Below are 12,557 nucleotides of genomic sequence, written 5' to 3'. Positions count from 1 at the left end.
CTTTTATCTTTCCTAGCTTGCATAGGTAGTTTAGTTACCCGGTTGGTGAATTGGTGCCTTTCTAATTTTGCATAGGTTAAGATTGCCTTATCTTGTTTTAGAATTTGAAAAAGGCCCAATTCACCCCCCTCTTGGTCCATCGATCCTTTCAGCTGGTTATTCATCTGATCCCCATAATGCCAGATCCCAGACAGGGTACGTATTTTTACATGGTGGAACAGTTATATCATGGAAATCTTCCAAACAAACATGAGTGGATACATCCACCAATCATTCTGAAATAATTATTTTATATGAAGCTTCACGTGAATGTGTGTGGCTACGCAGAATGATTAACCATATCCAACAAACATGTGGTATTAATTCCATCGAATCACCGACTATTATCTATGAAAATAATACCATTTGTGTTGCACAGATGGATACAAGTTATATAAAGAGCAATATAACTAAACATATTGCACCAAAATTATTCTACCCTTACCAATTGAAATAAAGTGGAGAAATTGACATTTTGAAAATTAAATTTTGTGATAATCTCGCTGATTTATTAACAAAATCCTTACCAACATCAATATTTCAAAAATTGGTACGTGGCATTTGTATGCGACGACTACGAGATTTACAAGATTTAGGAGGAGAATCTACTTAGATTAGACCTGATCAAGCCTCATATTGTACTCTTTTCCTGTATGAGTTTTTAATTCAATTTCTCATAAAGGTTTTTAATGAGACAATATCAATGCAAACACGTATATCTATCTCTAATTTTCCCCACGGGGGTTTTCGAGGAGATATCAAAGATATATTAATCTTTCTCATATTTTTCCCATTGGATTTTAGGAGAAGGATATTACAATCTCATATGTCAACAATAAGATAGTAATTCATATATATGCTACATTACTTTCTCCTCATTTTCCTATCAGTTTTAAGGAGTTTTTCATGGCATATCAATAAACAACATGGTTTCTCCTCACATTTTTCCTAAAAGGTTTTGGAGGAGTTTTTCCCATTATTTTGGATATTCTCAAGAACAAAGAACAAGGATTACATGAAGCATATTTGAAGCAAATTGATCAAGGGGGAGTGTTAGAAATTATTAGTGTGTGATCAATTAGCGTTAACCATGTGATTAACACATGGATTAGTTAGCGGTTGCTAATAACGGATGCGTCCATTAACAGAGGCCCGTTCGGAAGAGGCGTGTCCCTTCCATACCGACGTGTTGGTTCTTTGAATCCATATAAATATGTAATACTGTTTATTATGATTAAAAAGAGAATCATTTACATCTTAAACTAAACAATTTCGTTAACCACCACGGGAATTCCGGCCCGGGGAAGGCGGAGCCCGCACGGGGTGGGGTGGCCGATCGCGACCGGCGGCCAGGACCGCCGCGCCCATGTGAGCATCGCCCCACCCCCACCCGCCGGAAAGCGCCAGCCTGAGCCAGCGGCCTCTCGCTCTCAGGCGGCGGCGGCGGCGCGGTGAGAGGCGGAGCCGGGCGGGCACGTAATCGCGCGACGTCTACGTCTGGTTGCTGGTTCCTGGTTCCGATTCTGTTCCGTTCTGCTCGGTCCGATTCCGCGCGTGACGGGACGGGGGGCACGGCTGGCTTGGTCGCCGAGAGCCAGCGGCACGACGGGGGGACGGGCACCACTCGTGCTCGCGGGCGGATGCTTGTGGGTGCGGTGTGGGGGGGACCCGGGTCGCGCTGACCGCACGGTTGGGTGTGATGGCAACGTCGCACCGTTCGGTGGCTGTCTCTCCGCTCGGCTCTTTCCGGAACGTAGGCGGCTGATTGATTGGGGGCAAGGGCGACCAACCGGCCAGGGGTTCGTGATCGCGGCCTTGACTGCCAGCTTCGCTGCCTTGCTTGCGGCCGGAGGCTACTGCACTGCTAGGGAGTGGAGAAAAGATCTGGGCTTTGAGCAGGAGGGGAGTTTCGTGCTCCTGGTATTTCTGGTTGGTGTCCTTTCTCGCCTTTTCTCTCCGGAATTCGGTTCCTGATCTTAACAGCACAAGCAGGTAGGGAGCGCCGTCTGGAACTATCTCCCTGAGCTACACCTGATACGCCCTAGGCTTTTCCAATTGTCTTTCACTCTTACCTTTTCTACACTAATGTCCATTACACGTGTGGAGAAAACTGGCCCCTGACGAAAGTAAATATTCATACCGTATTCGAAATGAAAATGAGGAGCACATGATCTGGGACAAGATTGCTCCTGTCAGCCACCCAATGATCCAAAAGCAACAGACGGAGGATGGAGCTTTCACGAGTAAATACGCCTGCGGTAAGCGATCCGGATTCAGAGCAAATCTCCATCAGAGACGGAGCACCGGGTCCGAAAGTCACAAAAATTAATTAGGCAGCCGTACCGCGAGAGAAAACTGCACGTAACTGATGTGGAACCCAACAGGAAATTTTGTCCTCTTCGCGTGATCGGTTTTTCATCCACGACCAGTCCGCTCCATGAGGCAAAGCCTCCTGTCACTTCAAGATCCAACTATCAACTTTGTCAAAAGGAAAACGCGGGGGATTTTGGATCTCCTCCCCCGATCACGGATGAGGCCGCGAGGTGGTGCAAATCTGCCGAGGCACAAATTGCCTTTGATAAAAGGGGCCCCTGTATGTTGACCGAAATAATAAAATTGTCGGCGCATGTGGGTGGCGGTTTAGTTGGGGACGACTAAATTTATGCAAGACGCCTGCTTAGTCAGTAAACATGTGTTCTTTTCTATTGTATCGGCCCAACGTTCAAAAGTTGCCCCATTTTTTAAAATCGTCCGGGGGTCAGAGAGGAAAACGGATCAGCTGCGCAGCAGGGCTTTTCGAAGTGATCATTTGGTTGATGCAGGCCTTATCATTTGAGCTCAATCCTGTCACCCTGCATTGGCTCCTTTTTTTAAGCCCTGATCTCGGCCTTAGCCTACTAGTTGTATATCTCAAGTCAAGTTCACTTGCAGATCGAGCTGTCCAGCTCTCCTTGTGGTTTGCGAGCTGCTTGCACATACACTACGCTGGCTTCAATCATACTTGAACCAGCTAGCAAGTAATGTATATGCAGGTCAATTCTGAATTTCTGTTCTAGTTGCATCACAGCTTGCCTGTGATCGATTGACTGCATGAGCCAGCCATGCATGTCGGATCTCGGACCGGTAACTTCGCCACCGCCACCGCTAGCTGGTCAGGAAAAATAGTGGCAGGACGGCGACAGGACTAACCGCGTGGTCGGAACGCACGCCCGCTGCCGGTAGCCCGGAACGTACGAGCGCCTCGCCGCTGGTTCCGCGCGTTCCGGGTCCTGCGCGTGTGCCGCCAAGAAAGGGACTCCGTACGTGCGGCAAAGCGCTCGCAGCCGTAGGCAACCACCGTCCGGGTGTCCGTGAACCGAGCAAAAGGGTACCGAGAGGGCTCGCCTCGGACGGCGACCGCGCGGCCGGCCGGCCCCGTGCGCGCCGCGGGGGTGGGGGGGCCATGTGCGGATCGGAGCCGGACGGCCGATCCACCGAGCGCGCCGCGCGTTACGGCCGGCCGCGACGCGCGCCCGCCGCGCGCGGGCGTGCCTATCGACCCGTGTGGCGCGGCATCGCGGCGCGCACAGTGCGCGTGACTGGCCGCTGCAGACGTGCGCGCCCCCTCCAGTCCCTGCGGCGGCTAGCTGCAACGCACGCGGCTCGATCGTACACGCTAGGACGACAGGGTAGGAGGAGCAGTGGTAGGAGCGTCGCGAACAGTCCGATACTGTTGGGGGGAGGGGGCGTTCTCTCATCTCTGTCATTCGGTTAAGCGGCCACTGATGCCGCCATGCCGAGAGATCGCATCGGCGTCAGCCTACCAGGCTCGCTCAATCGGCTGGGCGGCTATGATTGTGGCGCTTGCGCTTTTCAGGAGATCTGCAATGATTCGCAAATCTACTGGCAAACCGATGAGTAGGGAAGATCGCCACCATTTCGAGCTTGCATACGCCAGTGATACCAAGGGGCGACACGCGTCATCCTGCTTGTCCGATGCAAAGGTTGGATTGGCGTAGCCGATACAAGTATAGCTAGCTAGCTAGGCGCGCCTCCACTCTGCAACTGCAAGCGTTGTCCATTTGCGTGAGCACTAGATCGGTCGAGCAGGCACCTAGCACTAGCAGCGCCAGATGGACCGGGACGACGAGCTTTTCCTCTGCAGGTGATGGGCGCAGGCCACACCCATTGAAGGCCGGCTACAGAGGTCACGCAGCTTTACTGGTCGCAGTACCCTCCCTTCCTCCCGCGCATTCATGGGCAGCGCCGCATTCACGAATGGCGGTAAATGAATGCCGCATCGCCGGCACGAACAACCCGGCACGCTGCTTGACCTACTCGTATGTTTATGATACGTAGCTCCGTCACTTTTCTTTGAAGCCAGCCAGCCTTGCAACTCTTGCGATTGCAAGCCAGACAGAGAAGATCGAGGGGTGGTGCTCTAGCGCTGTAGCGCCGGCACCGGAGAGGCTTCAGCGTTCAGGTTCGAGCGATGCAACCCGCCTTGTGATCTTTGCTCGGCGGACTTCACGCACCGATGCTACGAGCCTGCCTGCTGCTAGATCGCCGGAGCCGGCCGGCCACCCGCTCAGGCTCAAGCTGCTGCAGCCAGTCACTGTGCCATCATAACCCTGCCCCTGGGTGCCCTACATGTCCTCCTCCCGCAGGCTGCAGCAGATGAGCGTGGAGGCATTCGGCCACGCGCTGCCACCACCCTACTCGGCCCCAGCGCCACATGATGCCATGCCATGCCGCCACCATTCGCAACGGACGCAGAAAACAAGAGAGGGAAAAAAAGCTTGCTGGTCTGCCAAAAACATTTCCTGCCATTGCTAGAATGCTAGTAATCGGATTAATTAAATAACTCTAGCTGGTGACGGTCGTGCGACGCGGATCGCTAATGCTGGTGAGTGGCCAGTGGTGATCGTTGGATTAGGTTAGGAAGCATCGTGCTGGAATCAGGCCGAGGAACGTGGCGCACCTTTTGGCGCCTGCTAGCCCCTGTCCATTAACGGTGACATGGCTAGGATTCAACGGAAGAAAAGAAACGCAAAAAAAAAAAGTGGCTGCCTTTTCCGCTCCTTTTTTCCCCCCTGAGGTTGTGTAGTGCGGCTGCCACTCATGTCGGTTTATAAGTAGGCAACCTATCAGGTGCAAACCAGGGTACCCGTGCAAACCCGTGCAAACCAACTAACAAAAGTCGCAAAAAATTCTCGAAAAAATTATATATATACTTCATAGCCTTCCTTACCACTGTATAAAATTTCAAGTTCAAATTCATCATATGTTAAGAGATAAAAAAAGAGAAAGTTTTAAGAGTTTTCTCTTTTATTTATCTCTCAGAATTTTCTCTTTTTAGTATCTCTTAACATATGATGAATTTGAACTTGAAATTTTATACAGTGGTAGAGTAGGCTATGAAGTATATACATAATTTTTTCGAGAATTTTTTGCGACTTTTATTAGTTGGTTTGCACGGGTTTACACGGGTACCCTGATATGTTGCCTTATAAGTATTCTCACATGGAATTAACGGAGCAAGTCTTGGTTTTTTTATTACCCATTTTGACCAACAATGGGATTTTGAGTTAGACGGTATTGTCGGCGTCCTATCTTTTGCTGTCTGACGTGGTGCAAGGGTTCATGTTTCAGCACGATGGGGTTGGAGATAACGAGCAATAATATCAGTGTATTGATAGTAGTTTCTTCATAACGTGACAGAGAAATGTGGATGACTGCAAAATTCATACTCCATAAGGAAAAATGATCTTTTTCCAAACATCTTTGTGCAAGTTCCTTGTGCACCTTAGTTTTGTTTTTAGACGATATGCGAGGATTATGTAGGTGTCAAATAGAAGGGAAAAAAGGAAAAATGTTGACTTTAGTGGACTACACATTACCTGCACTAAGAAACATTTTAGTACATATCATTTCCTAGAAGCAAATCTTACATATGTAATCGCATACTTGACTTTCATTGAAGAAGTGCTGGAGAGCAAAATTCTTTGACCGCTAGCAAGCACTCCATGATCTCATCAAAGAAAGAATATGGAGCTGTAAATCGGCAAACTGATCAAGTACGAGCAGTCATCAAACCACATGACATGGGCTGTGAAAGTGGGAGGCCCTCAAACCACACACGGTGGTACCGTGGGAGTGGTGCCTGCCACTGTTCCGATGAGGAAAAATGATGATAGCACTGGGGCGAGGCGATTCAAGCCAGTGCTCCAGAAGACCAAAACTATGCAGGCAGGCAGGGGGTCCACACCCTTGTGGTGATGTCAGAGACTCCATCCATTCAGAGGCACAGTTTGTCAATGTCACCCAAAGGCCTATGTAGCTTTTTCAGACTCTGTGTTGTGTCATCGTGTGTCTTCTCCGTTGTTGTTGCATGGAGTCATGGACAAACTACATGGAACCTTTTGAGCTCCGGCATCCGGGAGGGTAAAATAAAATTCCTGCCTAGCATGCACGATACTACATGTAAATACATAAATGTACTGTTGATCATCAGTAACTTCACGAGCTTTTACCCTGTCTGACAGCTGCTGTCCACTAATCATACAGGTGGACAGTGGGAAAACATTACAAATCAGAGCAAGGAACACATTGCAAGCTCGAATCTTGAAGCCAAGGGCGCCACCCATTTGAATACTAGCTCTCTTGAAATCTGAGGGAATCTGCGTGCACGCCAGTGTGCCACTTGCTTGCAGGGGGCAGACGAGTAGTTTAGCAACGCCACGCATCGGACACAGCACCATGCAACTATAATATCGAGGAGGATTATAATAAGATTAGTAGCCATGTTACCCAAGTGATTAGGATAGTCAGAGAGGACAAAAAATGCTTAGGGGAACCTTTGACCAGCTAAAGGCTCACCTCAGCTGAGCTCTCTTGATGATTTGAGGACAAAGCAAGGTCCCCCTGGGGGAAAAAAAATTGAAAGAAAGTGCTTGTGCAGCGTGAGTGCGTCCTCTTCTTGTGGGTGTGTGTAACTGCGCCTGGCCCTACACTTGCAAAGCCATGCGTTACCTCACATGGAAACAGGAGCTGTGTCAGCCTCTTGCTTGACTGGCCCCTTGGTGGCCCTTTTGCTGTTCATCTTGCTTGGCCAGTGTCCTCTTGCACTTCCGCCCCTTCCCATGGTGCTTCACTGCTTGCTTCTCAGATTTGGATACTATTTCCAACATGCTTGCTGCACCTGCAATAATGTTCATGCATTTTGATGTACCGATGTACATTATTGATGAGTACGATTTCACACCGTTTAAACAAAAGGGAAAGTAAAATTGGCAAAGAGGAATGGCACGAAATGGATTTCGCACTGAAGAAAAATCACCATTTATGTATTTACATACACAGCTCTTACTAAAGTGTGACGAGATGAGATGAACAAAGCTGGAAAAAAGGAAGAAATGAAAATCGACCTACTCCCATAGGTACATAACATCTTCAACTGGCGAAGCTACGAGGGAAAACTTCTGTCTTGTACCATTAGAAGGGAATGCTAAGCTCACGAAGAGACTTCAAATGGTATGGCCTGACGAACTGGTTCCTACGGGCATTTTTTTTTTGCCACTGACTGGCCGTGTAACTGCAGACTCACCCCGGGCAACTCGCAGTGGGCAGCTTCTCCCTTGCCGGTGAGGTCTTGCTAATCCTTCTCCTCCTTGTCTTCATTCAGGGTCACCATCTCCAGGCCGCCGAAACCTGCATCATCGATCGAGCCTGTGCAAGCTGATGAGGTCTTCGAGTCGACCGTCGATCCCGCCTGGATCTCCTTGAACATTGCCATGACCTTCAGCATTGTTGGCCGCCTTGATGGCCTGTCATCCAAGCATGCACAAGCAACCTTTAGGTGCTCCAGCAGCTCAATCTTCAGGGCTGGATCATCCTCCAGCAGCTCAGGATCAAATACATCGGTGACATTCAACTTTGTGTGCTGCTTGACCCATCCTACAAGATTGTTGTCCTCGCCAAAATCTGTTGAGTCCGTAGGCGGTTTCCCTGTGAGCAGCTCGAGCAACACAACACCATAGCTGTACACATCGCCTTTGGTGGTGCATCTGAAGCTCTGATAGTACTCCGGTGGTACATAACCCGGAGTACCGGCAAGGGTGGACACACTCAGGTGTGTGTCCACCACATTCACCATCCTTGCCATACCAAAATCTGATACCTTTGCCTCCAAGTTCTCATCAATAAGCACGTTGCTTGACTTCATGTCTCGGTGGATAATGTGTGGGGTGCAGTTGTGATGGAGGAATGCCAATCCCCTTGCAGCACCTATGGCAATCTTTCGCCTTGCTGCCCAACTCAGCTTAATTCCGATCTTTTTGCGGTCATGCAACACATCCTCCAAGCTGCCATACTTCATGTATTCATACACCAACAGCCGCTCCTCACCAACCTTGCAGTAGCCAAGGAGCCGAACAAGGTTGCGGTGTCTGATCTTGCCAATGGTCTCCATTTCTGCAGTAAACTCCCGATCACCCTGGCCGCTCACATGTATAAGCTTCTTGATTGCAACGGTATTTCCATCCTTGAGCTGGGCCTTGTAGACATCCCCAAAACCACCAGAGCCTATTAGGCTATCATTGTGGAAGCCATTTGTGGCCTCAACAACATCAGGCAAGGTGAGTTTCTGCAGTGGATTATCAAATGCAGCAAGGTTGATGCTGAGGGCATTTGTACCAGAGAGTCTCCAAGCGGAATTCATAGTCCCAGAATGTGTCTGGCTATCAATGTAAATATCACGAGCAGTACTTGCATCTTCATTCTTCTGCTTCCGCTTCTTGCACTCGATAGCTATGATGGCAATTCCAAATATACAGAACAACGACAGCAGGAGTGCCATAGTAACACTACCTATGAGTGATGCCTGCTTCCTCCGATGCGATTGGTGGTCATCGTAAGAACTTGAGCCAGCATTGTGGTCACATTTTGGCAGTGGGATGCCACAGAGACCAGAGTTATTCTCATATGACATCCTTGGGAATGTGGCAAGGGAGCCAAGCTCTGGAATTGACCCATTCAGCTGATTATTTGAAAGGTTGATCTCTGACAAGGACAGTGATGAGAAAGAGTTGGGTATAGGGCCTTCCAACTGGTTGTGCGACAGGTCGAGCACGGCAAGCTTCTTGGCACTAGCTAGTTCTGGTGGGATGAGGCCAGACAGTAGGTTGTGCCCAAGATTCATGATCATGAGGTAGTACATACTCCCAAGCTCCTTCGGGATCTTTGAGTCCAGCTGATTAAATGACAAATCCAGAAATATCATGGATCCGTTTTTGTTGAAGGTGTACTCTGTGCTCCCGATGTACACTCGAGTGAAGTTGCAAATTTTCTTGCTCGGCATCCGGCTGAGGTCTTCAGGTCGGATGCTGCTGAACTCTAGCAAGCTCCCCTTACCATGGCACTCACTGCTTAGCTCGTCGTTGCGAAGATACACATAAGGCCGTCCAATGACAAGGCCGACGTTCATCTTCCCAGACTGTTTTGCCAACTCCGCAGGTATCGACCCATTGAGCTGGTTGCTGTTCAGGTCCAGCCACACCAAGCTCTGGCAGTCGCCAAGCTCAGCCGGTATTGGTCCCGAGAAGGAATTGTTGCTCAGCTTCAAGATGGCCAAGTTACTGAGCTGCCCAAGCCAAGAAGGGATCGGGCCGGACAGCTGGTTGCTCGCCAAGGATATCCAGTTGAGCTCCTTGCACTTCGCCAGTTCCGGCGGGATGGTACCGGTGAGCCCGTTGTAGTCGAGGATGAGATGCTCGAGCTTGTGCATATTTTCCAGGGACGCCGGTATCTCGCCCTCCAATAAGTTCTGCCACAGGATGAGGTCCCGGAGCTCCCCGAGCTTTCCGAGGGATGCAGGGAGGGTGCCGTTGATGTTGTTGAGGCTGAGGTCGAGAGATTCGAGCCTGGTGCAGTTGGTAATTGACTCCGGGATCGCGCCCGAGAGGTAGTTGTTCTGGAGGTACAGCATGCGGAGGCTGGAGTTGGGGTCTTGGCAGAGGGACAAAGGGATGGTGCCGGAGAAGGCGTTGGAGCTGAGGTCGAGCACGTCGAGCTCCGGCAGCGCGGCCAATGAGTCCGGGATGGTGCCGTTGAAGTGGTTGAAGGAGAGGGAGAGCACCTTGAGCTGCTGCAGCCCGGTGAAAGCGTCGGCGGGGAGCTCGCTGGAGAAGTTGTTGTTTGACAGGTTGAGAGCGGCGAGCGAGGTGAGGCCGGCGATGTCCGGCGGGAACGGGCCGACGAGGTGGTTGCCGGACAGGTCTAGCGTGCTCAGGCCGCGGCAGTCGGAGAGGGACCCGCCGGCCAGCTCGCCGGTTATGAGGTTGCCGGAGAGGTCGAGGTACTCGAGCCCAGAGCAGTTGGTGAACTCCGGGAGCCCAGAGATCTTGTTCCCGGAGAGGACAAGACGCCGGACTGCGCCGACCATCCACCGCAGGTCGCCGTCGCCGGAGATCTTGTTGCCGGAAAGGTCGAGAGCGTCGAGCCCGGCAAATCCGGAGCCGCCACCGCCGCCTGACCTCACCGCGCCAACCGAATCGCCGGAGAGGTTCAGCGCCCTGAGGCCGGTGCAGGCGGCGGCCAGCGCCTCGACGTCAGCGACGGAGCCCCGCAGGCCGGCATTCCCGGACAGGTCGAGCGTCTGCAGCCTGGCCCCGCACCTCGGGGCGGCGGCCAGCGCGCCGCTGACGTTGGCGCCGCGGAGGCTGAGCGTCTCGATGCTGCCCAGCTGCAGCAGCGTGGCCGCGACGGCCCGGAAGTCGGCATTGAGCGGCACGCTGGCGAGCGAAAGCGACGTGAGCCTGCCGGCCCTGCAGGCCGCGCCGGGGAACCTGCAGGCGCCGTCGGCGGCGCTCCACCCGCGGAGGTCCGCGGCCTGGCTCGGCACCTCCGCCTTGAACTGCTCGAGCAGCTGGGCGTCGTCGGCGGCGGAGGCGGCCACCGCCGCGGCGACGAAGAGCGCCACCACCACGACCAGCCCCGGAGATTCCATGAGCTAGCGCGCTACCTTAAAACCATTAAAGTAGCGGGTCGGCGATGGGGGAGGAGGAGCCGACGAGATGGCCGGAGAAGGGATGGCGAGAGTGGGGGCGGCGGGGGGGAGTGAGCAGGAGGAGGATGGGCTGCTAGAGCTAGTAGGGCTCGAGAGAGAGGAGGCAGGAAGAAAGAAGCAACAGTGGGGGGAGAGAGAGAGAGAGAGAGAGAAGGGAGGTGGAGGAGGAGACGGGGAGCAAATTAACAGCTGTAGGTGAGGGAAGGGAGTGGTGGTGGGGCCACGTCACATGGCATGTGCCCCTGCCCTGCCCTCATCGCGAACCGCAGCCCTAATTAACCCGGGGGCCGAGGCGGGTTAGTATTCTAACCACGGCGCTTATCCGCTGCCCCCGGCGAGGTTAATCCCGATCCGATCCGACGGCGGGGGCCGCCCCGATCGGGGGCAGGCGGTGCTCTGCTCGAGGCGGGGTCACGTGCCGCCGGGCGCGCCCGCCGGGGCTCGTCAATCCGCGCGCCCTCGGCCTCGGCTGCCTCCCCCCCCCCCCACACCCCATCATCCATCCATCCACGGGCGGGCTCGCTGGCCGGCTGAGGGGCAGTTCGGGGAATTCGGGGTCGCGGTCCGAGCGTGCAGGATCCCTGGCGGGCGCGGGGAGGGCGCGCGGACGCGTGGGCCGCGTTGCTTCGCCGAGGGTTTTTGTCTTTAACGACGCCCGCAGCGCGAGTGGGCTGGCTGGTAGATCCGATCCGGGGCGGCGTGCGTGCGGCCGGGAGGGCGTGCGGTGGACGCTGCCGCCGTGTGCCCGTGCCACCTTTTCGGTGCGGAGGATGATGCGCCAGCCGCGCGTGTGGTATGATGGCGAGGCCGTGGGAAACGGATAAGGTCCCGTTCCCGCCGGCAGCTAGCTGGATGTTGTTTGATCGGCGGCAGCACCAGCCACCAGCAGCCGTAGTAGCCAGGAATGTCAAGAGCAGTGGCGTTAGTTTTGGTGAATTCTGTGGCATCTGGTTGTGAGAATTCGAACTGTTTTCGTGCATGCTGGTGAATTTCTACCCGGACACGCGTTGATCAGTCGCCCACTCTTTTTTAAAAAAAACAGAGAGGAAACGCGATGTTTTGATATGTGCCAATGAAAAGTGTTTTTCCCCCATATACGCAGGGTGCCTTTTTTCTCGTTTCGATGTGTGCTTATCAGAGTTTCCTATGCTATAATTTCCTCTTTTTTGTGCATGCAAGCAGCAACAAAAATTGCACGGGAGACAGCTATCCCTTTTCAAACGTTCCTGAAACGCCAAACCTGGTGAGCCTTTTGGTGTGGAACACACGCATCAGTCCTGTCTCGGAGACGATTGATGGAGGATGAACAAAAACACAGAAAACCCATTGAATTATGTGTATTTTGTATCCCTAGTGTTGAACCGATTATTTTGTGCGTGCTATATGTGAAGCGGATTAGTGGATCATCCGTACACAACGAGCGTAACATATAGTGTGATAGCGTCTATGTCACTAGCAGGTCATGATCGCTCAG

The 12,557-nt window shown here is 52.5% G+C and overlaps 1 protein-coding gene across 2 annotated transcripts; it reads right to left on the bottom strand.

Annotated features, from left to right (window-relative positions):
* Positions 1–6,537: 6,537 nt before the first annotated feature.
* LOC112893315 (brassinosteroid LRR receptor kinase BRI1) lies at positions 6,538–11,346 on the bottom strand. 2 transcript variants are annotated; one of them, XR_003228774.1, is made up of 3 exons: positions 7,625–11,346; positions 6,898–7,219; positions 6,540–6,783 (listed from the first exon to the last, which is right to left on the bottom strand). XR_003228774.1 is itself a non-coding variant. In XM_025960566.1 (2 exons), the coding sequence occupies exon 1, from the start codon at positions 11,021–11,023 to the stop codon at positions 7,673–7,675; it is 3,351 nt and encodes a 1,116-aa protein (XP_025816351.1). In that variant the 5' UTR covers positions 11,024–11,346; the 3' UTR covers positions 6,538–7,219; positions 7,625–7,672. The 2 variants fall into 2 exon arrangements, 1 of the variants encoding a protein (XP_025816351.1); XM_025960566.1 differs by having other exon boundaries at positions 6,538–7,219.
* Between the last annotated feature and the right edge of the window lie 1,211 nt (positions 11,347–12,557).

This window comes from Panicum hallii, chromosome 5, assembly GCF_002211085.1.
Source record: "Panicum hallii strain FIL2 chromosome 5, PHallii_v3.1, whole genome shotgun sequence".
NCBI classification, from domain to species: domain Eukaryota; kingdom Viridiplantae; phylum Streptophyta; class Magnoliopsida; order Poales; family Poaceae; genus Panicum; species Panicum hallii.
The sequence above is the reverse complement of the archived record's forward strand: the minus strand, read 5'-3'. Positions and strand labels throughout refer to the sequence as shown.